General features: G+C 38.0%; 2 protein-coding genes and 1 pseudogene across 3 annotated transcripts; 1 reads left to right on the top strand and 2 right to left on the bottom strand.

The window, feature by feature from the left end:
- The first annotated feature begins 6235 nt into the window (after positions 1–6235).
- On the top strand, positions 6236–11402 carry LOC143627337 (lon protease homolog 2, peroxisomal-like; annotated as a pseudogene). Its single transcript, XR_013152578.1, has 16 exons — positions 6236–6344; positions 6545–6641; positions 6723–6892; positions 7035–7126; positions 7203–7381; positions 7463–7546; positions 7639–7766; positions 7834–8035; positions 8572–8778; positions 8916–9046; positions 9317–9530; positions 9599–9902; positions 9987–10180; positions 10267–10512; positions 10606–10707; positions 11079–11402. The product of XR_013152578.1 is annotated as a lon protease homolog 2, peroxisomal-like (transcript).
- A 339-nt stretch (positions 11403–11741) lies between these two features.
- Positions 11742–19794, bottom strand: LOC143627336 (regulator of nonsense transcripts 1 homolog). The gene is made up of 28 exons (XM_077097188.1): positions 19198–19794; positions 17698–17949; positions 17418–17588; positions 17248–17298; positions 17067–17159; positions 16864–16959; positions 16735–16785; positions 16520–16638; positions 16313–16421; positions 16104–16226; positions 15951–16022; positions 15801–15872; positions 15639–15705; positions 15401–15543; positions 15240–15311; positions 14878–15162; positions 14678–14791; positions 14500–14598; positions 14353–14430; positions 14129–14263; positions 13980–14054; positions 13795–13903; positions 13358–13710; positions 13217–13276; positions 13063–13134; positions 12841–12972; positions 12465–12584; positions 11742–12379 (listed from the first exon to the last, which is right to left on the bottom strand). The coding sequence occupies exons 1-28, from the start codon at positions 19726–19728 to the stop codon at positions 12248–12250; spliced, it is 3786 nt and encodes a 1261-aa protein (XP_076953303.1). The 5' UTR covers positions 19729–19794; the 3' UTR covers positions 11742–12247.
- A 2465-nt stretch (positions 19795–22259) lies between these two features.
- On the bottom strand, positions 22260–25303 carry LOC143627238 (vesicle transport protein GOT1-like). Its single transcript, XM_077097110.1, has 6 exons — positions 24631–25303; positions 22953–23044; positions 22784–22864; positions 22610–22707; positions 22443–22524; positions 22260–22356 (listed from the first exon to the last, which is right to left on the bottom strand). The coding sequence occupies exons 1-6, from the start codon at positions 24659–24661 to the stop codon at positions 22318–22320; spliced, it is 423 nt and encodes a 140-aa protein (XP_076953225.1). The 5' UTR covers positions 24662–25303; the 3' UTR covers positions 22260–22317.
- Between the last annotated feature and the right edge of the window lie 269 nt (positions 25304–25572).

Here is a 25572-nt window from a genome sequence, read left to right as displayed (position 1 = left end):
CCGCGCAGCGATTTAAAAGAAAATTTTTCAGTTGAATTGGCTAATGGCGAAACTGTTTTAATTAACTCAGTGATTAAAAATTGCACGCTTAACCTTAACGAAAACGATTTTCTGATCGACCTCATCCCCATGCCTCTTGGAAGTTTTGATGTTATCATTGGTATGGACTGGCTCTCGAATAATCGCGCCGAAGTTATTTGCGCCAAGAAGATGATTCGCATACCTCGAGAAAATGGTGATCTTCATATCTACGGCGAGAAACCCTCCAGTGGTCTTAAGCTTATGTCTTGCGCCGAAGCCCGAAGGCTCATGCGGAAAAGGTGTATTGCATTCTTAGCCCATGTGATTAAACCCGATGAAGGAAGGAAGAAGCTTCGCGATATCCCTGTTGTGCGTGATTTTCCTGAAGTTTTTCCTGATGATCTTCCTGGTATCCCTCCCGCTCGTGAAGTCGAGTTTCGTATTGATCTTGTCCCTGGTGCTTTCCCCGTAGCTAAATCTCCTTATCGTCTTGCACCCGCTGAGATGCAAGAATTGGCAAGTCAACTTCAAGAGTTGACTGCTAAAGGATTCATTCGCCCTAGCTCTTCGCCCTGGGGTGCTCCGGTGTTGTTCGTTAAAAAGAAAGATGGTACGTTTCGCATGTGTATCGATTACCGCGAGTTGAACAAACTCACCATTAAGAACCGGTATCCCTTACCGCGTATTGACGACCTCTTTGATCAACTCCAAGGTGCCTCTTGTTTCTCCAAGATTGATCTCCGCTCTGGCTATCACCAGTTGCGCATCCGCGATGAAGATGTTCCGAAGACTGCTTTTCGAACTCGTTATGGCCATTTTGAATTCTTGGTCATGTCCTTCGGTTTAACCAACGCACCCGCCGTTTTCATGGATCTAATGAATCGGGTGTGTAGGCCTTTCTTGGATAAATTCGTGATTGTGTTTATCGATGATGTTCTGGTGTATTCTAAGACCAAGACCGAGCATGAGCAACATCTTCGATTGGTATTGCAAAAGCTTAGAGCCGAGCAGCTCTTTGCCAAGCTCTCCAAGTGTGAATTCTGGTCGGATGAAGTACAGTTTCTTGGCCATGTTGTGAACAAGATGGGTATTCATGTCGACCCATCCAAAATTGAAGCAATCAAGAACTGGATTACGCCATCCACTCCTACCGAAATCCGTTCCTTCTTGGGCTTAGCTGGTTACTACCGGCGATTCATTTCGAACTTCTCGAAGATCGCTTTGCCTTTAACAGCTCTAACGCACAAAGGTAAACCGTATATTTGGGGCTCGAAGCAAGAAGAAGCCTTTCTGACGCTCAAGCGTTTGTTGTGTGAAGCTCCTGTCCTTGCACTACCTGAGGGTAATGAAGATTTTGTCGTGTATTGCGATGCATCCAACCAAGGTCTCGGTTGTGTTCTTATGCAACGAGGCAAGGTTATCGCTTACGCATCAAGGCAACTCAAGGTTCATGAAAAGAATTATACAACTCACGACCTCGAACTAGGCGCAGTTGTTTTTGCCTTGAAGATCTGGAGACACTACCTTTATGGTACTAAGTGTATCCTCTACACTGACCATAAAAGCCTTCAGCATATCTTTGATCAAAAGGAACTCAACATGAGGCAACGCCGATGGAACGAACTCATCAGCGATTACGATTGTGAGATCCGGTATCATCCTGGTAAGGCTAATGTGGTAGCCGATGCGCTCAGCCGAAAACCCAGCCAGCTTAACTGTATTTTGCCGCGCACGCAGCTTCACTTCGCGCCGATCCAAAGCAACCTTGAATCGCGCATTCGCGACGCGCAGCGCGCATCCATCAGTAATGGTAACCTTCGCGCCGAGTTAGCGTGTGGCGCGGAAGCGCATTTTGTGCCCAATCTGGGTGGAATTCTCTGCTATCTCAATCGCATCTGGATTCCCTTCGATGAGAATCTTCGCGCTGATATCCTGAGTGAAGCGCATAAATCTCGGTATTCTATTCATCCCGGCGCTGATAAGATGTACAAAGATTTGCGCATTACTTATTGGTGGCCCGGTATGAAAAAGGATATTGCTGTGTTCGTAGCTAAATGCCTGACTTGTTCTAAAGTAAAAGCTGAACACCAACGCCCATCTGGTTTGCTCGAACAACCAGAAATTCCTACGTGGAAATGGGAAGGTATAGCAATGGACTTTATTACCAAGTTACCTTTGACAACAAGCAAACATGATAGCATTTGGGTAATAGTGGATCGATTGACTAAGTCTGCTCACTTTCTGCCCATTCGTGAAAACTACTGTGTTGAGCAACTCGCGCAGCTTTATGTCAAGGAAATTGTCTGCCGCCATGGTACTCCTTTGAGCATCATATCCGATCGCGATGGCCGTTTTATATCTCGCTTTTGGAAATCTCTCCAATCTGCGCTAGGAACTCGCTTGGACATGAGTACGGCATATCATCCTCAGACTGACGGTCAGTCTGAGCGAACTATTCAAACTCTTGAGGATATGCTCCGATCTTGTGTTCTTGATTTTGGAGGTAATTGGGATTCGCACCTGCCTTTGATCGAGTTCTCTTATAATGACAGCTATCATTCCAGTATTGGTATGGCCCCATTTGAGGCACTTTACGGTCGTAAGTGCCGCTCCCCGATTTGTTGGAGCGAAGTGGGTGAAGCTCAAATCACAGGACCCGAACTTGTTCAAGAGACAACCGATAAAATCGCCAAGATCCGTGATCATCTGCTGACTGCCAGAAGCCGACAGAAGAGTTACGCAGATCGTAGGCGAAAGCCTCTCGAATTTCAAGTTGGTGATCTTGTTCTCCTCAAAGTGTCGCCCTGGAAGGGTGTTGTCCGCTTTGGGAAGAAAGGTAAGCTTGCTCCTCGATATGTTGGACCATTCAAGATTCTCGCGCGTGTAGGAAAAGTTGCCTACAGACTTGACCTGCCGCCCGCGCTCAGCAATGTGCATCCAACGTTCCATGTATCCAATCTCAAGAAGTGTTTAGCTGACGAGAACCTTCACATTCCACTTGATGAAGTTCAAGTTGATGAATCTATGCATTTCGTTGAGAAGCCTGTTGAGATTATGGATCGCGAGGTTAAGCAAACCAAGCGCAGTCGTATCCCTATCGTGAAAGTTCGCTGGGAGTCCAAGCGCGGAGCCGAGTTTACATGGGAAAGGGAAGATCAGATGAAGATCAAGTACCCGCACCTGTTCTCTGCGCAACCTACTTCGAGATAAATTTCGGGACGAAATTTCTTAAAGTAGGGGAGACTGTGACATCTGACCCGATCCGACCCGACCCAGGTACCCGTTTCCCTTATCCGATCTCTTTCTTTTATGATTTAATATTTATTTATACTTATATTTTACTTTTAATAATAATAATATATTTTCCTTCCCGCCTCTTTCTCTCTCTTCCTTTCCGCCGTCCCGTCCCTCTTCTTCTCTCCGCCTTATTTCTCTCTTGTCGCCGTCCCGCCCTTAAGCCTTGAACCCCCTTCTCTTATTTTTGTGTCCTTTGTTTCTTCCCGCCTAAGGTTGTCTGCGCAGCTTCACGCGCCAGACTCCTTACAAGGAAGCCTGCGCGAAGACCAGTTGTTCCTGCGATACGCGAGGCGAACTCTTCTCGCAGCGCGCTAAGGACGGTAGTTCTTCCCGCGACGCGCTAAGAATTGTAGTTCTTCTCGCAGCGCGCTAAGAACGGTAGTTCTTCCCGCGATGCGCTAAGAATTGTAGTTCTTCTCGCAGCGCGCTAAGAACGGAAGTTCTTCCCGCGGCGCGCTAAGAATGGTAATTCTTCCCGCGGCGCGCTAAGGATAATAGTTCTTCCCGCGGCGCGCTAAGGTTTGTTCTGTCTGCCTTCGCCCTCGCGCGTGCGCTCGAGCCTTCTCGCGCTAAACCCTTTGAGTTTTCTTCTGTTTAATCTAGCCGTTTGCTTTTGAGATGTCTATTCTTCTGTGCTGTTGACCTGACCTATCTTATGTCTGAAAAGTTACTTTCGGCGCAGCATGCGCACCAACCCCATTGGTTGGTAGAAAAAGTGACTGACATTATCTTTTGAGATCTGCTTTTCCATGCTTGACCAGTACCTTTATCTGACCCGCCCATGCTTTTACTGTTACCTGTCAGCTTTTCCTTTGTCCCCTGCAGCTGCCATATCTTTTGATATCTTTTGCTTTTGGAATCTTTTGCTTTTTGGAGATCTTTTCCCCTTTTCTAGGGATTGTGTTCCCTAGGGTTTCCCTATAAATAATAATGCTATTTTCTTAACACTGCACACACAAACACTTATCATCTTTCTTTTCCTTTGCTCTCTGCCGTTGTCCTCTGTCGCCTCCCTCTTTGCCTCCGTCTTCCTTCCTGTTCTGCCCTGCTTTTCCGGTAATATATATATATATATATATATAATAAATTGTTTAAGTTACTTATTAATTATGCTAACTTATAATCAAGACTTAAAACCAATCGTTAAAACAATAATCTTTAATTATAGGTTAACTTGTGCTTGTTTAAAGTTGGTTCTTGCTTTATCTTACACCGCATCGTTTATCAAGTGAGTAATCTCGTACCTAATCCCTTTTTATTTTTAATGTTTTGGGATGTTCATGTGTTCATTCAAACTTAGAGTCTTAAACTGTTTATGAACTTTAGTCGCGCAGTATCCCATGTGTTGAGGACGTAGACTTGGCTGTTTATTTGTATGTGTGGATCATTAACCGTCTTGTCGGTCTATTCCGCAGTTCTCATGGTACCATTAGATGAACACGGGAGAACAATCGTTTATGATTTTCTCTTTTGTTTACACTTGCACAGTCTTTCTTGTTTGTGAGCTCAATTGTGAGCACTGGCAGTCTATGAATCTTAGAGTTGGTCCCGATCAGATTACACCCTTGTTGAAAACCAGACATACACATGTTGCGCGCAGATTTATTGTTATCTATGTATTGTATTAAACTTGATTTCTCACCAACACGCAAGTGTTTGACGTTTTATTTTAACACATGTTCAGGGTTGCAGTAGCTGTTTTGGAGCTTGTGGACACGTAGGAAGTTTTCTTTATTTTGGACCTAGATTAAAATGTATCAAGACAAGTTATTGCTGTTCGATTATTATGATTTATAATATATTGATTTATGATGATTTATGTTATCTTATGTCTACTTTGCGCGTGCGCGAATGAATGTATTTATTAAATATTGACACCCAATAGTGTCACGAGTAATGAAACAATATGTGGCGCCCCGATGTATAATCCGCCTTTGGTCGGGGTGTTACAGAAACCTTCGTAACTATTTTACTACAGCTCGTGCATAGCATTTCCCAAGTTACTATTAATCACTATTAGCTTGCCATTTACCATCAAGTTGTCACTAATGGACCAAGATGGTGTTGTTCTCAATCACCACTAATGATCAATTTCATGTAGCTTTTCATCGGACAATGTAAATATAAAGTACCTTCTAATGGTACTTCGACCATGATCATTTTCGAACCCTTGGCCCTCGTTCCTTAGACCATCCAGGCCTTGCCAAGTGAGTGGTGCTCCCTTGGAACCCCATAGTCTAGTCGATTGTCCTCCTGGAACCCTTCATATTCCTAGGTGCCCGTAGTTAGATACGAACGTGTAATCCACTCGCACCAATATTTATCATATGCTTCCTTGCTCTTTAGTGTACATGCATCAATTGACCAAAATATCTTGCAAAATCACCAACAATTTGTTTCTCTCTAAAAAATATTGTTTGACACCTAACTCGACTCGTTTACGCACCCTACCTAACTACATTATACATACACGTTTTTTTGGTACTCATTACTCCACGACTCCAGGCAGAGTTAGTGAGCCGTGTAATAGGCGACCATTTCGCGCGGTTCGGGGGGCACTTGAGTCAAAGAGACGACTTAAGCTCAACAAAAAAAAAGAAAAAAAAGAAAAGAAATTAATGTAATGATAATGATATTAATAGCGTGATAGTTACAATAATTGAAAAGAGAAAAAATCTAATGAATTTTCTCACTTGTTGTCTAGTGGCATGAAGACTTGGGTTCGGATACTCATTTGATTCAGTTGTTTATGATTTTGTGATTCCATTGATTGATGATTTGAATTCGATACACGGAAGTTGAAATCAAGATGATAGTTTTATTGATGTTGTTCTATCGTTGATTTGAATTCGATTTATTGACGTTGAAATTGAGATGATAGTTTCAGCTATTATAATTTTGCGGTTAATTTAGTGTGAAGTTGGTGGAACAAGAGCTGTGGCAGAGAGAGGAGAAAGGACTGATAGGTATTGTGCCGGTTAGAGATGCTGCAGAAACAATGACAGTTGGTTCTGTTGTGACACAAGGTGAATTCATTATCAGCTTTTGTTAAAGAGAATATATTTACTTAGGGTTTGCTGATATATTATTACTATTTTTAGAAGGTATAGTTTGATTAGGTTTCCTTTGTTATTATTCTGTTTTACTTCTATAAATAGTAATACAGAACATAACAAATTTGAGAATCAGTGAACTAACAACTGACTTTTGGTCCTGTTGAATTTAGGGGCTGATTCAGGGGATAAAGTCTCCAAGAATCAATCATCAGAATCTAACAAATCTGATGGGAAAAGTCAACAAGACTCTTTATATTGGCATACAAGGTATGTTTTGGCTTTTTTATGACTATGGTATATGATGAATTGTCTGATATCATTACGTTTAATGTTGAATTTGATCTTAAGAGGAGTTGCTGCGCGTGCAATACATTTATCAAGAGGAGTTGAGAAACCGAGCGGGAGGGTAACATACATAGTTGTTCTAGAAGGTTTGAGCAGGTTTAATGTTCAGGAGCTCAACACAAGAGGCACATACACTACTGCGAGAATTTCCCCTATTTATATGACAAAATCCGGTACTGTATACAATCACACATTGTTTAATTTGGAATTTCATGCAGGCTTTAAGCGTTTAAGCTTACATCATTTGTAATTGTGGATTTAAGTTTCAAATTAAGCATGAAAATGGTTTGTGAACAGTTTTCTAATCTTGATTAGAGATGGAGCAAATAGAACAAGATGCAGACTACATAGCCTTGTCTCGTCAGTTCAAGCTAACTGCCATGGAGCTTATAACTGTTCTTGAGCAGGTATGAGTAATAAATGGTATTTTAATATATATTTTTTTAAATAATGTTATAACAATTGTATGACCTTTTGGTTTAGAAACAAAAAACTGGAGGCAGAACTAAAGTTCTTCTTGAAACTGTTCCTGTGCACAAACTGGCTGATATATTTGTTGCTAGTTTTGAGATTAGCTTGAAGAGCAACTGTCTATGTTAGATTCTGTTGACTTAAAAGTAAGGCTTTCAAAAGCCACAGAGTTAGTTGAGCGGCATTTACAGGTACCAATTTTTATTACCTTATGTAACTAACTAAATAACTAACTAGTAGTTATATGATGACACATTTATTACTTGTATCAGTCTATTCGCGTGGCGGAAAAGATTACACTAAAGGTTGAAGGACAGTTGTCTAAATCACAAAAGGAGTATCTTCTACGCCAACAGGTAGTTATCTTATTAATAACTGGCTTTAGTATCAAAAGTTGTTTTTTTCTTTTGTTTTTTTCTTTCTTTTGTAATCATTGAATTTAAATCAGATGAGGGCTATAAAAGAAGAGCTCGGTGACAATGATGATGAGGATGATGATGTGGCTGCGCTCGAAAGAAAGATGCAAGATGCTGGAATGCCTCCAAATATCTGGAAGCATGCACAGAGGGAATTAAGGTAGTTGTTTTAATCTTGGCAGTTAATATTTTATGTTCTTATAATAAATTATGTTTTTCTTTATCAGGAGACTGAAAAAGATGCAACCTCAGCAACCTGGTTATAACAGCTCTCGGGTTTACCTTGAGCTTCTTGCTGATTTGCCATGGCAGACAACCAGTGAAGAAGTTGAGTTAGACCTAAAAGCTGCGAAAGAGCGACTTGACAGTGACAACTATGGCTTAGTCAAAGTTAAACAAAGGATTATTGAATATTTAGCAGTTCGCAAGGTTGACCATCTATCTACTTAATTTTATTTTAGTAATACTGTTGATGTGGTCATTGGAATATTGAATATTTAGCAGTTCGCAAGGTTGACCATCTATCTACTTAATTTTTATTTTAGTAATACTGCTGATGTGGTCATTGGAGTGAGAGGTGGAACTTTCGGTCAATTTACTTAAAAAGGTTCAATTTGGGCTGTATTTTATCTCCAATGGGTCAAACGGATAAACTTTTGAAACTTAGCTAGAATGGAAATGGGTGTCAAATGAGTCGTGCAGGTTACCAAGAGTGTTCTTAAATGCCTAAAACCTTCTAAATCGCTTTACTTTATTATTTTTAAAATATAGTTATTATAATCTTATTTCATACATTAATGTTTTGTACAATCAAGAAAATGGACAATTAACTCTGATGGATTGGCCCAATCCAACCAGACTCGTTTGGACTAGCATTAAATTATTATCCTTTTTTGATTCGGTATGTGGCCCGCCCGTTTTGGCACCTGTGATTGGAAGTAACTAACATAGTCATCCAATTGCAGCTGAAACCAGATGCCAGAAGCCCTGTATTATGCTTTGTGGGTCCGCCAGGTGTCGGGAAAACATCTTTGGCATCATCAATTGCTGCTGCACTGGGTAGAAAGTTCATAAGGATATCCCTTGGCGGTGTGAAGGATGAGGCTGACATTAGAGGGCATAGGAGGACATACATTGGAAGCATGCCAGGGCGTCTTATTGATGGATTAAAGGTGGAATTGAATTTTTATTGTCGTTTTCGTTTTTCATTGTAAACTTTTTACTATGATGGGCACATATTGTTATATTATAACTAGCCATCTTTCTTCCAAGCATATTATTTTAACTTCGCAATTGTTTTGACTTTTAGAAAGTAGCTGTCTGCAATCCCGTTATGTTGCTGGACGAGATTGATAAGACGGGATCTGATGTTCGTGGTGACCCTGCATCTGCGTTGCTTGAGGTTCTTGACCCTGAACAAAACAAAACATTCAGTGATCAGTATCCTTATATAGGATTCTTATAGCAAATGTTGTCAGTGCTTGTGTTATTGTGCTACATGCTTAATGAGATCCCTTTTGGCTTGACTGATTTGTTTGCAGATGTGACAAAATGGGCTGTGGGTCAAATAGGTTTGCAGCCAAAACGGGCCTTTTGGCACGGGTCAGGTTGTGTTCACCCAACACACTTGAAGAAAAGTTAAATAATATCAATAATGCTTTCAAATAGTTAATCCATTTCCATACAGAATTCCTTAATTATACTTTAAAGCTATTTAAATGTTCCTTTTGATCTATCAAAAGTGATATTTGTGGCCACTGCAAATAGGGCACAACCGATTCCTCCACCACTCTTAGACAGAATGGAAGTCATTGAGCTTCCAGGGTACACATCTGAAGAGAAACTCCGAATCGCAATGCGCCATTTAATCCCACGAGTCCTCAATCAGCACGGCTTGAATTCCGATTTCCTTCAATTTCCCGAGGTATGCAGTTCTTTATATTTTCTTTTTATTCAGTTAAGAGTTTATATATTCATGTTATTTTTTTGTAGGCAATGGTGAAACTCGTTATTGAGCAGTACTAGAGAAGCTGGTGTAAGGAACCTGGAGAGAAAGCTAGCGGCTTTAGCTCGTGCAGCAGCGGTAGCAGTGGCTGAGCAGGAGCATAATGCCCTTCCACTTAACCACCCGATTTCTTCACCGTTGTTAGAGAGCAGAATCTCTGCTGAGGGCGGAGGGGGTGAAGTAGAGATGGAAGTCATACCAATGGGTGTCAACAATCATGAAATTTCAGATGTGTTCAGGATCATGTCTCCGTTGATTGTTGATCAAGAAATGCTGGAAAAAGTACTAGGAGTAAGTTCAAAAATTAAGCGTCTAAACCCGTTACCTATTTTGACATATTTTAATCTATGCACTTGTTTTTTTATTTGAATGCAGCCTCCAAAGTATGATGATAAAGAAGCTGCAGAGAGGGTTGTGACACCCGGGGTTTCGGTTGGTCTTGTTTGGACCGCGTTTGGCGGAGAAGTCCAGTTTGTGGAGGCTACAGCAACACCGGGAAAAGGGACCTACACCTCACCGGGCAACTGGGTGATGTCATCAAAGAGTCGGCCCAGATAGCACTCACATGGGTATCTTATCTTCCTCAGTTTTGTAACTTTTGTATAATGTGGGTCCCAAAAAGGGTTAAATTAACTATAAAATCTGGAAATTGCAGGTTAGAGCCAGGGCGAGTGAGCTTAATTTGGCAAGTGCAGAAGAGAGTAACCTTCTAGAAGGAAGGGATGTTCATATACATTTTCCAGCAGGGGCGGTGCCGAAAGATGGACCGTCAGCGGGTGTGACACTTGTCACCTCACTTGTTTCTCTTTTCAGCCGCAGACGGGTCAGATCGGATACAGCAATGACAGGAGAGATGACATTGCGCGGTTTAGTTTTACCCGTTGGGGGTATCAAAGATAAGGTTAGTTTTAGTTATTTTGACCCATTACCATCCAGCCCGTTTTTTCACATTTATATGAACGAGTCGATTCTGGTTTTGCTGGTTTGTTAACAGGTGCTCGCTGCACACCGGTATGGGCTTAAGAGAGTTATTCTGCCAGAAAGAAATTTGAAAGATTTGGCAGAAGTGCCTTCAGCAGTTCTTGCAAGCCTCGAGGTAAATAAGAAACTACAGACAAATATTTTGACTTCTTTTTATAAAGAATCTGCTCTTTAATCTTCTTACGGATTCCAGTCAAACAACGCGCTAAACATTCACATTTTGACTATTTAAACCACTTCAACTACTCCGTTGCACACTTGAGATAGGTACAGTTTGACTTATGAAGTCAAACAGAGTGCTATGATGTTTTGAAAAGTCAGTAAATGTGTTAACGAGTAATTATGTGAACGGTTTGATTTCTTGGGTTAAAACACAGCCTTATGATATCTTGAAAAGTCAATCTCTTTATTATAAACTCGATACAGGTGCAGTTTGACTTCGGAAGTCGAAGATAATGATATCTGAACTGTTTTTGACATGTACAGATACTGCTTGCCAAGAGAATGGAGGATGTGCTTGAACAAGCTTTTGAAGGCGGATGCCCCTTGAAACCTCATTCGAAGTTGTAAAAACTTGATCTAACATTGAACATTGAGCAAGCAAATATGTTTATCGGACTCATCAACTGCCAGACATGGAAGCAGCGGGTCCCACGTATCGATTATTAATTATTCTTCACGTTTTCTTTTTCTGTAAAATGTATCATTTCCTTAAATGTGTAACAATATTCTCTGTAAAATGTATCATCTCCTTAATGTGTAACAATAATTTTACTTTTTAATCAGAGTGTTTCAAAAGGATTAAAAGAATACAGGTAATGACACTCTAATTTCTCATAGCAACGACGACCACTGTCTCTGTACCCAGTAAATTTCACAAACAGCAAAAGCTATCAGTGGGGTGGGGTGGGGTGGGATGTAGGCAAATCTAGATGTAACTTGTAAAACACATGCCACATTTGGTTCACATTTAACTAAAAAAAAACCTTGGGTGATGCTTAATTTCGTTATCAAAAGCTCAAAAATATACATTTTACTTAAAAAGGATAAATTTTTTAACAATACAATAACTTCTAGTGTAATAGAAACTGATGCCCTTTGACTTTGCCAAATATATTGTTTTCTTATATCCAAATGATACCACATGAACAAACGAAGACTATATTTTGAAACAGTACCGAACAAAACGAAAACATAACCAAACGTAATTTCACAAAGCATAGATTTTCCAGTCACAAATGATAGTATCAAATAACACAATTCATATGTATAAACCAAATCCACACCTCTTAAACCTCTCTACACAAATCATTTATTTAAAACTCCATTTAATACTAGACTTGCACGATAACACACTCCCTAATAACAATTATATATAGCCCGAAAGCATATCCCTGCACGACATCACTTTGCTTCATGTTTCCTCTTCCAACAACAAAACTAAATCCATGTATTGCGCCTCCTTACAAATCTCTGATGGGGTTATCAGACAAATCTCAGCCCTTGATTCACCATGTTCGATCTCATCCCATGTCCTCCAAAAAGCCGTTATTTTGATCTTTTCTGTCATATCTTTTAAGGGAAGTAGATAGATATTATAGTGATGAAAATCAAGTTGCTGATTGTATAACCCTTCACAAGATTTAAAGCGTCTCTTAACCCTTGTAGTGGGACCCATGTCCCTGTTGTGTTTGTTGCTGCTGCTGCTGCTGTTGCTGAGCTGGCATGTTCATCGGTTGGGAGTTGTAATGCGTAAATGGCTGGGAGTATAGAGGATTCATCACACCCTGTATGCAAAAAAATACCAATTTAAATACGACACTTTTGGCAACGTACCTGTAAATATACAAATTAATGATTTAGTAACGGGACCTGTGTCTGAAGGGAAGAGGTGGGGTCAGCACTGAAGTGGGCCTGTGACGAATCATCTTGTGATGGATCTTTAAATCCAACTTGTGTAAACAAGCCTTGTAAACCATGGCCCATGTAGTCCTGTAATAATACAAACAGCATGTTCATACCAAATTTACCCGTTTTCAAATATATATATATTGGATTACATTTGTGCCCACAAAGGGAATTTTAGGCATTTGACCAAATAGTCAAACATGCTATTTTACAACACTTTGCAACATCTAACCGACCCATAGTTAAAAGAACGCATTATTTAACCCCGCCGTATTTTGCAACGTCTAGCCAATACATTAGCAATGGGTGACAATTAGACATTAAAAGTCATTGTATGAACCTGAGACATGAAATCATTTCCAGCACCATAACGAGAAAATCCAGCTTGGGAATTCTGATTCAGGAAGCTACCAGGAAACCCGGCTTGGGTGGCCGGAGTAACATAGTCCACACCATAACCGCCTTGAGAAGCCTGAAACAAAACACACCAATCATTACATTCATAAACTTTTTTGTCAACTTAAAGAAAAAAGTATATAACTCAGCCTTTGATAACACTTACCTGTGTGGAAAGATCAGCAATGTTATATGGAACATGTGATCCTTGGCTTTTAAAATCATCACCCAAGAAATCCTGCTTTGTCAATTTAAAACAAGATTAGTGCATTAAAAATATGTTTGGCATGCCATCTTTCAGTTAATAATAACAGTAATACCTGTGACATGCCACCAACAGAAAACCCATCGCGAAAAGCCTGACTCGGGCCTTGAGTCATCTGTTACACGCAACAGAAGAGTTTCAAAACAAAAAACCACAAATCTAGAGAAATCAAGAGCAAAATGGTAAAAGTACTAACATTAGAAACATAACCAGGCTGAGATAATGGACCACCAGGTGACGGCTGGCTATTTGGATTTTCCATAGGAAAGTTAAAACTAGACCCCATTCCTGCACCTATCGGTTGCTGTGAGCCTTGTTGGTGAGGAATATGACCCGCATTCCCCCTTCCGCCACCAAAACCACGGTTTCCTGGCGGTGGAACATGAGGAACACCACCAAAGGGACCATGTATTGCACCACGAGTTGGAATAGCATAAGGCTGTGGACCACCATGATAAGATGGAATAGGCACACGTGGCATTGGATATCCAGCGGGATGCAGGCCAGGTTTATGAGCCCCATTAGATGGGCCAGGTGGCATGTACGAACCTGTAAATGATCCAGAAGGAAACATTGTAACAATACGCAGAAATAAATTGATATTTAAAATCAGTTGTTTGGATACTAGAATACCTCTAGAACGACTGTTTCTTCTATCAGCACCAGGGTTTGTTGATCCAAAGGTGTCGTTAGGTACAATACCGGGCCCGCCACCAAAGAAAAACCTTCGGTCATTGTACATCTACATCAAAACGAACCATAAACATTGTTGACTTCCTTGACTGTATTTTAGAAAATAACATAAATAATAGTAATACCTTTTTTGGCTTCTGAAATTGAACCATACTCTGCTTCAAGTTGTTCAAAGGTCCTTCCACTAAACATTCATGCTCCTATATTACAAACATAAAAAAGAGTTATACATATGACATATATAAACAAACAAAAAATATTATACATGGTATACCTTATAGTGTGTGAGTAACCCATTCCACAACGGTTGTTTGCTAAGAACTTTAGGGTTACCAAGAATAACAATACCATAACGAGCACGAGTAAGTGCAACATTAAGCCTACGTGGATCATTTAAAAATCCAATACCCTACCAAACCAACACAAATCATCTAGTTAAACATAATGTAACCGTGTAATAATTACAGTATACAACATCATGCAGTAACAGTAACCAACCTGATGTTCATTACTTCTCACACATGACAAAATAATGTAATCCTTTTCCCTCCCTTGGAACGAATCCACACTCGCAACCTGAAAAGAACTAGTTAAAAAATCTGATGTTCACTACTGCTTTAAAAAATAAATAGAAGGTGAATTTACCTCAATGTCCTTGTAAAGTTGCTGTCTAAGTGCACCATTTCTTGACATGTAGTTAACAATGTATGCACGTTGGCCTTCATATGGTGTTATAACCCCAATCTACATAACATTTAAAATAATATATAACTTATTATTCTGTAAATCCCAGAAAATCAAAGAAGAATATGGTCATATATACCTGACTCGGAACTACACCACTTCTTAAAAAAGTGGTCACTATTTTTTCAACATTTGCAGCCTCAGTCCTGTTAAGATATGATGTCCCGCTAGCACTAATTTCTTCTTGTCCCATCTACAATAATAGATTATATACGGTTATATGTTATGCAACACTAGACTATCATTGTGTCGATAAAAAAATTGATTAAATGGACAAACCTGAACATAAAAGAACATGGGACGGTTTGGCACGGGCCAGGGGAAGTCAATGCCGGTTGACTGCCTTTCGTTTATTGTCACTCCATTTTGGAGTGTCCCTTCATAGAAGTTATTAGACGGGAATTCTGAGAGTGACGGATGCATACGATATTGTACTTGTAATCTAATAGGTTTTACACCAAGTAGCACAAGTCGCTCAAATAAAGACTGAGCTAACCCAGCTCGTGCTGCTTTCTTGCACATAATGACCGGACCAAGTTGACAATGGTCGCCAACAAGAACAACCTAGCACAAACAACACCAATTACAACATAATAACATACAACAACCAAAAAGAGCTTCATTGTATAATTTCTATTTACCTGTTTTGCTCCAAGAACAAGGGGAATAAGGCACTCAGGCTCAGTTGATTGAGTGGATTCGTCAATTAGCACCTACATAAAGTTTAAAAATACTTGTAATTACAAAAGAAAATAATCTTAAAAGTTAATTAAATGCAGTTATCATGGGTTCACAAGTCAACCTGACGAAATCTAAAATTTGCCAACCGAGGATCTCCAGCTCCAACACATGTGCAGCAGATGACATCAGCACTTTGAGAAATCTCCCGTTCTGTAGCCCGTTTTAGTGCTTTATATTTCTTTTCATCACTGCTTGATAACTCCCCTGTATAATTTAGAAGGTTACAAAAAGAAATGCAATGAGCATATTACTTGCCCATATATAGCAAAGATGAAATAAGATAATCGGTTGATCCTTACCTTGTTCATCTTTCAACTGTTGCAGCTTGTGAAGTTCACTCTTTTCAGATGTATCAAGATGTCGAACCTTAATAAACAAAAACACATATAAGTTGTTAAAAAACAAGAAGCATGCAAAGGTAATAAATGCATATAACTTGAAGCATTATCAGACAAACAAACCTGATAATGAAGTGTCAAGTGCTCAACAGGTGAACTTACGGCTTCCCTTGATTTTGCACACAGCCTTACAACCTGATTACACATGATTATACATACTGAGTATTAACAATAAGATATCAAACACCAGAAAATAAGTGATTTAAGTTATACCTTTAAGCCAGTGGCACTTATCTTCTCTGCAAGTTGGTCTACAGCGACATTGCTCGGAGCACATACCAAAACCTATTTTAAGTTGAGTAATCGTTATCACAGCCATCAACATCATAATATCATCATACAATATCATCATGCAAGGGTTAATACCTGTCCTTGACCTTGTTTAGCCATATGATAAACAAGTGCTGCAGAAGTAACTGTTTTACCAGTACCAGGTGGCCCTTGAATCAAACTTATTGGCCTCTGAAGAACACTTTTTACAGCAAAAACCTACCAATAATGCAGCAAACCATAAATTATAGACACATAACAAAATTAGTATATACATGTGTTTGCGTGCAATAAAGAAAGCATACTTGTGATGCATTGAGCTCTGGAAGACCAGGTGCACCAAAACGACGAGGCAATGCATTGCGAACCATTTGCATCTCAACCTCATGGCCTAACAGATGATGGTATATATATCTGCATTAAATATTTTCAAATTAGAAATACTCAAAATGACTCATTAAATGCACGCAAAAGTTCATATGTAACCCAGTGATATGTAAGTTATAACCTACCCACTGACACTTGTCTCATCAACAGCAAAATTTTTCATAGCCCCCTGCATCCGGTCAAAACTTGTGCTTTTCCACACAAAGTCAACGCTAAAACCATGATTCAAGTCAACAGGAACGCCCTGCAAATAAAACCATAATAAGTTAACGTTACCAACAAAAACAATTATCACACAACGCAGATCATGACATAATAATGATAGTATATAACTAACTACCTGACTTGCACGAAGCTCGAGTGCTACTTCCTCTTGTGCCGTTAGCTTAATCTGAAACAGAAAAAGTACCCATAAGTTCTCACAGAAAATGCACGCCAAATGTCCAACTAATTGCCATCAGGCACATACCACATGTCCAACTGATTGCCAGGCTGGATGTGCGGGGTCCCCAGAGTATCGAAGTATCAATTCATCACCAGGTACAAGACGTAACTCATTGTCTTCCTACAATTTTAACAATACTTGGATTTATATCAAACTGAATATAAGCTAATAAAATTTAACAAAAACATAAACTAAATATGTGATTGGGAATGAAGAGAATGGCGCACCTTTGGGAAAACAAAATACGCAACACGTTTCTTGTTGAGACCAATATCCCACCGAATCGTGAGATTGTCTTTACTTTGGGACTCTTTCATCATCTGTGAAGCAAAATATCAAGCATTTCAAAACTCGTTAACAAAGTTGCACCAATGCACCGTAGTAAAACCTATTAAAAGTACAGCTTACTTTATCATAATCGGCTTCAAGCTTGATAAGCGGGGCAAAAACATTTTGATACTGCAAATTAAAAGCAAAACATACCCATTACTGTTTGATCATTAACTCTTATGAATGCTTTAAATTGTTGTTTGAAAGCATTTTCATGATTCAAGTAAACCAGCTTAAGAAATGAGAACCTGATAAGCATCTTCATACTTTATGGCTACAGGCTGAGGCTCATCATCTACACCGGGCTTCTCAAGATCTTCCAAAGTTGCATCAGGGTTTGTCTTCCACAGTTCTTCAACCTTGTTGATTTGCTGAGCACTGATCTGGCGGGCCCGCAGCTGCTCTGTTTCAGATGGAACCTACATAAATGACGAAACATACTTATCAATCTTTGGTTCTAAACTATGTATTTCCATTATATAAACACAAACATATAGATTAAATAAAGTTATAGAGTAAATTGGTAACCTTAACAAGCCACTGCAAGAAACACCTGTCATCAATAAGTGGACACCATTGACTTAAATCCCAATTCATGTCTTTCAAGGAATTCAGATTAAGGCACGGTTCCCTACAAAGAAGCACAACTACACTCTCTGTCTTGGCTGAAATAAATCCCAAAATGAAAACATTTCGACATCCACAATTGTAACACTCGAGAATCGTCTCTCCCAATGGACTGTCTTTATGAAGACACACTTCTTTGTGTTTAGCTCGAACCTGCAAACCAAACATATAGATCAATACCAACTCAAAAGCACTTTTGAGTAGGCAAAGTTTGTGCATTTATAAAAAAGTCTTGTAACATATTACATTGAATAAAAATACAAATCAATAGGATACGTAACAAAAATAATGAAACACCTATATTTAAGGGTTACAAAATTATTAACAATGTCAAAACCATAATATGCATCAACTAGTACTATCAAAAACACATTGAGCAGTGACAATTTGCTATAATAGGAAGTCTGTAACAGATTATATTGCATACAGAAACAAATCAACTTAGGGGGTGTTTGGGATTCCTTATTTTACCTCCTTATAAATTTTCATTAAGTTAATAAGTTACAACATTGTAACTTATGAAACTTTTTCTCTCACAATATAAGCAATCCCAAACACCTTATTACTTTTCAAAAAGTTAATAAGTTATAAGTTGATGAAAATAAGCAATCCCAAACACCCCCTTATGCATAATCAAAGTTAAAAAAGCACATTGAGCGGTGTCAATTTGTTATATAGGAAACCTGCAACAGATTATATTGCACACAGCCATGCAGGACCAGATCAAATTATGCATCAAAGTTAAAAAAGCATATTAAGCAATGACAGTTTGTTATATGCGAGATGTGTAATAGATTATATTGCATACAAGAAACTAATCAATTTACCAATCAAAATTAAAAATATACAGTGAGCAGCGACAATTTGTTAAACAGAAAGTCTGTAAAAAATTATATTTGCGTACAAGAACAAATTAATTGATGCATCAAAGTTAAAAAAAAACACATTAAGCGGTAACAATTTGTTAAATAGCAATTATGTAATAAATTACATTGCATACAGAAACAAATCATTTTACGCATCAAAGCTAAAAAAACACATTAAGCAATGACAATTTGTTACATGGGAATTATGTAGCAGATTATATAATAGACAGAAACAAATCAATTTATGCATCAAAGTTAAAAAGCAAATTGAGCAGTAACAGTTTGTTAACTAGGAATTCTGTAACATATTATACTGCATACAGATACAGTGATATAAGAACAAATCAATGTACTTATCAAAGTTAAAATTAAAAAAAAAAACACATCGACCCGTGACTATCTGCTAAACAGAAATTCAGTAACATTTTACATTACATACAATAACAAATCAATCTATGCATCAAAGCTAAAAAGCACAGTCACCATCGCATACAGCAGAATCAACACAGTAACAATTCATTAATATAAGCTTTACCAAATGATTAACAATGTGAGAACCCGAAGTATTCCCTCTCGAATTACAAAACCACTTCCTGCACGACGGCACATTACACCTCACCACACACGCGGGATTCTGCACGCCGCAGTACCGACACGCGTGCTCCATAAAATCCCCCTTGGAATACTCGTAACCGTCATCGTCTCCCGTCTCCTCGAAATTCAACCCACTCATCCCCGCAGCTAGGGCATCAACCGCCGACGCCTGATTATTATTATTATTATTTGGTCTAACGGCTTTGGCGGAAACAGGAGAGGCGTTGGTATCGGAATGATGATCGACGACGGCGTTAGTGTTGTCGACGGAGATGGAGTCTAAGGGCGTAGGCCATACGGAGGATGACGGTGAGGATCTAACGGCGTTAGGTTGCGAGAGCTCGTGAAACTCCGGGTAATTGAAATCGTCATCGTCGTCTTGAGTGTTGAATTCGAGAAATGTGTAGGCGTCGTCGTGGCCGGTGTCCGGTTGAGACGCCGTGTCGTAGAGATTGCTTGGTTGTGAATCCATTGAATTGAAATGATGGAGTTAGGGTTTGGATGGATGGTGAATTTGGGAGGAAGAAGAAGGATTAATAATAATAATAATAATAATAATTAGGGTTCTATGGAAAGAATGGGGGAACAATAATTAAAGAGAGGGGTAATTGGTTTGTTGGTGGTGTGTAGGTGGGTGAGTGAGGGCGTGGTGAGTTGACTCGTATGGAGGGTAAAGTTTGCACGTGAGATGCGCGTGACAAGTCAATGGAATAATGTTTGTATTTGTTCCTTGTCTCGCAAGTTTTTGGTTAGAACGTTCATGAGAATTATTTTTTATTATTAATAACTAGTGTTTTTCCTGTCGCGTTGTGCTGGGAAGGTTGGTAAAACACTGACGTTGGTAAAACACAAGCGTTATACGGTAAGTCGACGTGAATTCGGTCGGTTTCAGTTACGTGCGTTATTGCATTGGACCAATTGTGTGGCGTTGGTCGGCCAGTAAAATTCGATCACTTGTAAAACCTGACCGTTATCGATCCCGGGTGTTGAGGCGGTTGTGAATTCAGTCGGTCAATGGAAATAGTGTTTGTATATTTGTTACTAGTCTCTTAAGTTTTAGATTTTATGGAAACGAACGAGATTTGCATAAAACAACGTTTATGTTACTCTTTCTATTGGTAATAAAGAGAATGGGAATACAGTGAAATCAATAAACGGTGTCTTGTTGTATATAGGCTATATGAAGCTTAGAAAACAAGACAAACTCGAATTAGGAAACATAAATAAGTTATATAATTCTAGGTATGATAAATTTTCATAAATAAATAGCTTAGACACCATGTTATTTTAACTTGGTCCCTAAACTTTAGATTTTTTTTTCAAATCATTCATGGAGGTTTTTCGTACACTCTTATACTTTTCTTATTAGTCTTTTGGGTATTTCAAGTTGGTATTGCACAAAGTTTTACAACAAATTGGTGTAAGTTTGATGTATAAAATATATGTAAGTCTTTTCCTTGTATTTGTTGGTGACTAGTCATTTGCAAGTTTGCCTTAGTGACTAGTCTTTTCCGACTTGTGTTGTCAAGTGTAATATTCTGGGACTTTTGGTGACGAATTGATATGCATTCGATCAGTATTTGTTAGATTATGTTACCGACACTAAACCGATAAAATAAATTAGTGTTAAGTATTTTAGTGTGATGGAATTGACTTGTCGACCAATGTGAATTATAATATACATTAAGTTAAAAGTTGCAGGATGCATGCTTGTTTGAGTTTATTGAGATTTTAGGAACAAAGACTCTAACCAATGCGGGTTCTAAGGGGGCAATGCCCCTTGGGTGGGGGGGGGGGGGGGGATTTTAGGGGCAGCGCTCTGATAGTATGGTCCTAGTGGCAGTGATAACGCCAACACCGCCCTTGGCTAGGTCATTATTGTATTAAAAGTTCATCGGGAAATGAATATGAATAGTTGGATTTAGTCACATATTAAATTTTAAGTCAAAATTAGTGCATTTTGATGAAGTTGAAATTTCAAACTGAAAACCTTTTCTAATCCTAATATGCATATACGATTTTTTTTTATCAATTTAGTGGAACGCGTTGATTTAAAATTCACTCAAAACACCGTACGAAGTTTATGTCGTTATGAGTCTTATCTGATTAAGTATTTAGAGAACCACCAAATAATTTCAATATGAAAGTGTTGTACGACTCTGACATTATCCAAGTGTCATCAATTTTAAATCCCCAACAATTAGGGCATCTCCAATGGGGTGTTTTGAATACCATGTGGAGATGTTTTGAAATTCAACGCAGGTGTCTTATACTATTGGAGGTGGGTGCCAGAAGTGAAGTGTATTGGAAATACAAACCAATATTTGAAGATGGAATAATTTACTATGGAGGGAAAAATAGGTGATGAGGTGGTAGTTTGAAACACTAATCCAATAATAACTAGTGGAGTAGAAATAAAGATTTTTATAGGTTGGTTTAAAATATGATGTACATGCTGAGTAGATGGCTTAAAACAAAAACATATATGCTGCATTGGAAATGCTCTTTGTATATGCCTGAAATAGTATTTAACAGTTATATATTTTATGATATAAACATATTTAAAAAAATATTAGTTAAGTTCATTACGGTATTAGAACTAAAAGAATAAATTAGAAAACAGCCAAAATAGCATATGTTGATATGCGTATACTTGTTAATTTTGTTATGGTACCAGCATTTCATTATTTCATTAAAGAACCAAGTCATTATTATAAAGGGCAGTATTTGTAATTGTAATTTAGTAAAAAAAACATACATATTATGTGAAATGGTGAAAAAGTTGATACCATAGAAGATATTGAAAAGATGAGTAACGGATGTTGTCAATGATGGTTTTCTTTTTCTAATAAAATACCATATCAATAACCAGCTTGGCTGAACACCCAACATACCATAATACCAAATTTATGACCAAAAATCCAAATCCATCGAGATCTTTACACACTATGATATCTAATATTGAACAAACTGAATAAAAGAACCACAACAACCAAACATTCAAATTCATACATGTTTATGCCATCTTTCGCAACATTTTTGGCCAAGCCCAGATTTAATTTCATACAGGCGCCCTTTTTCCACGATAACGGTCCAAGAACTGTAAGAAAAATAAACAAATAACTTATTGATCTCAGTTAAATACCAAGACGTTGAATGATGATAACAAGAGTGGGAGAAACATACCGATCTAATAAAAGGCTGTTGAAAGATCCAACCGATAACAGGAATCTTCTGCACAAAAACCGAAAGTGTGGGCCAGAAACCACTGCAAAAAAGTGCATAGTAAGCAACCAAATGTAAATCTTATAGCAGTATAAACGTAACCAATCATGATATCACATCTAACGAACCTAAATAGTATAATGAAACCATAAGTCTCTGCAGCCATTCCTATTACAGGCCATCCAATTATCACAAAGAAGAAGCCAATACCAAATGAAATAGTACCCTGCGCAAAATTTCAACCCAAAATTAATTATAGTAATTATAATGAAGACACACAGATAATTACAAGACATTGAAACCTTAAAGTTGTTGCGTCTCATGAAGAACTGCAAAGAGGACTTGACACCAATTGTCATTATCACTCCCGAGATGAACAATATCTGATTCATTACCACAATAACTTGATCATTATAAAAAAATTATAATAATAAGCAAAAAGAAACTGAGATAGCAATGAAAGACACCAACATTTCCAATGGCAAGTAATCCCTTGTCAAAGAAGAAAATGATCCCGAGAAATGAGAAGAAAACACCAAATCCAGTCAATCCCAGCCCAATCTCTGTTTCATTAAAAACAGAATAGTTTTACAGTTAATACATATAATATAAGACACGAATAACATGTTCTTGCAGATCTTGAATTCCAATTAGACTTTTTAATACATGCAATAAAAGCTTAATTATATGCTACTGATATAAAACACAAATAACATGTTATTGCAGATCCTGAATTCCAATCAGATTTCAGTAACCATCAAGTCTAACTTTGCACAAGAATTGTAAGTCAATATCTTTGTGAACCATATATCCTTTTGTATTTTCAGTTGGCTTAAATCAGCTTGTGTAATTACTTTCTATGCTTCATAACTTTCTTTTCGGTAAACACAAGAAAATAAAACTTGGATTCTAATAATTCTATCATCATCAGGTACTGTACTTATGCGGTTTAGTGCCTGTAGATAAGTTGTCTTTTTGATTTTCTAATAAGCAAAACCAGAACACTGTATCACAGCCTCAAATTATATGCTTGCGGTTAACTGGTTAAGACAAAACAGACCAAATCTATATAGTAACATAAGCGGTTTCAGTTTGGGTAACCAATTATGATTTACACCTCTAGCTTGAATAGAACTAAATTTTTGTATTTACAGTTGGCTCAAATCAGCTTGTGTAATAACTTTATATATGCTTCATAACTTTCTTTTCGGTAAACACAAGAAAGTAAAACCTGGATTCTATCATCATCAGGTACTGTACTGTACTTATGTGGTTTAGTGTCTGTATATGAGTAATCATTTTGATATTCAAATAAGTAAAACAAGAACACTGTGTCACAGCCTCAAATGATATACATTAAAGTTAGACAAATCAGACCAAATCTTAAATGGCACATATATGTCTATTATATATAAACTAGGGACAGGATGATGAAAGAACTCGATCTTTATAAGAAAAATATAGAACTCCATATTACATATATGCTGGGGGGGGGTGTCGACTGCCCCCGGCCCGACACCCTGCTAGGCCTGGTTTTTTTAAAATGTATATATCTTTTTATATAAACAATATGTAATTTTAATCTTTAAACTCAATTACACAACCACTAGCTTGGTGTAGCGGCAAAGGTGTATCACTCTCAACCAAAAGGTTGTGGGTTCTAGTCTCACTTGAGACATAAACTTTTTTTACACAACCGAAATCATAACCAGGTAAGCCCATTTAAATGTTTAACAAAAAAAAAACTTTTTACTTAAAGGCCTAAAATTTTATTTCGCCTTTGGCCCAAAATTTTTTAACACGTCAGAGACGGCCCTGGCTATATATATGTCTCTCATACTATTCATATGATATTAGTATACTACATATATGCAGTAGTAAAATGCTGGCATACCACATATATGCAGTAGTCGTATATACTGATACATATAAGCATTATATATAGCATTATATTGCGTATATATAATACGAAATTTTCTAGTTCTCTCATCATCCCTCCCCATGTAAACTAAGTTCTAAAAGTCTACTAGTTCACATCTCCATTTCAGCTTCACATAATTAAAACATTAAGATACAATTGATTATACATCATCAAATTATTACGTAATGAGAACAATATCAAAAAAGCAGTAAAGCGGTTAAAACTCACTTTTCCAGTCGTCCATCTCGAAGCCTACCATTTCGCCTAATCAAATGAAATCCTCCAAACGCCAAAGGCCCAATCAAATCACCCTCAACAAACTGAACCAAAATTAAACAAAAATCATTCAAATCTGCTTGATAAAACTCATCAAATATCAATACAGAAACACTAAAATCAACCTAAACCCTATAAATTCAGGTCCACATAAACCTAGGGTTCGAAATCCAAAATTCAGATCAGCAATCAAATAAGCAAATTAAACATAAACAGATGGAGATTAAAATCAATTGAACATCAGATCTTCAACATTTTAGGTCAAAACTTGGTAATTATAAGTATTAATGAATAACCTGTGGAAATTATTAGGTCAGGTAATTAGAGACGAAGAGATCTAGCTATGGCGTATTAGTAATAGTGCGTGTTTATTGTGTGTGTGTGTGTGTGTGTGTGTGTTTGTTTATGGTTGAATATTATCGTGTTCTTCTGAGTGAAGGAATCGGTTAAGGTGATGTGGTGGTTTTGGTATTAACGTGTATTGCCAATTTGACTCCCTATACTTTTACTTTTGTGGCTTGCAGAAGAGGCGATATTGTTTTATTTTCGACGGGTATAAGCTGGGGTGTTTTCGAACCGTGTTAGAGACCGAAAAGGTGAAAGCATATGATGCGTTTTGGGTTTCGTTTATGTATTTTGGTTTTCATGTATGCATTTTGGCTTCAATTTCTTCGTTTGGCGTTACATTTATGCACTTTGGTTCCCATTAAAGTATTTGGGCTTTTATTTATGCATTTTGGCTTTCATTTGTGCATTAGAGCTTCCATTTATGCATTTTGGCTACAACTTCTTCGTTTTGGCTTATATTTCTTTGTTTGTTATACATTTATGCAATTTTGGTTTCCATTTATGCATTTTGGCTTCAATTTCTCCATTTTGCATCCATTTACGCAT

Source organism: Bidens hawaiensis, unplaced genomic scaffold (assembly GCF_021521415.1).
Source record: "Bidens hawaiensis isolate Kalapana, Puna unplaced genomic scaffold, B.hawaiensis_p1.1 tig00004618_1, whole genome shotgun sequence".
NCBI lineage: Eukaryota > Viridiplantae > Streptophyta > Magnoliopsida > Asterales > Asteraceae > Bidens > Bidens hawaiensis.
The sequence above is the reverse complement of the archived record's forward strand: the minus strand, read 5'-3'. Positions and strand labels throughout refer to the sequence as shown.

Bases quoted from the DNA above. Each gene is read 5' to 3' on its own strand.
- LOC143627238 (XM_077097110.1), bottom strand. From the start codon at position 24,661: ATGGTAGGCTTCGAGATGGACGACTGGAAAA. The intron at 23,045-24,630 runs GTGAGTTTTAAC...TTAATGAAACAG, and splicing joins CGAGATGGACGACTGGAAAA to AGATTGGGCTGGGATTGACT. The intron at 22,525-22,609 runs GTTCGTTAGATG...ACTTTTTTGCAG, and splicing joins GGTTTCATTATACTATTTAG to TGGTTTCTGGCCCACACTTT.
- LOC143627336 (XM_077097188.1), bottom strand. From the start codon at position 19,728: ATGGATTCACAACCAAGCAATCTCTACGACACGGCGTCTCAACCGGAC. The intron at 13,277-13,357 runs GTTAGTACTTTT...TGCGTGTAACAG, and splicing joins AGCCTGGTTATGTTTCTAAT to ATGACTCAAGGCCCGAGTCA. The intron at 12,585-12,840 runs GTTCATACAATG...GTATTATTACAG, and splicing joins GAAATGATTTCATGTCTCAG to GACTACATGGGCCATGGTTT.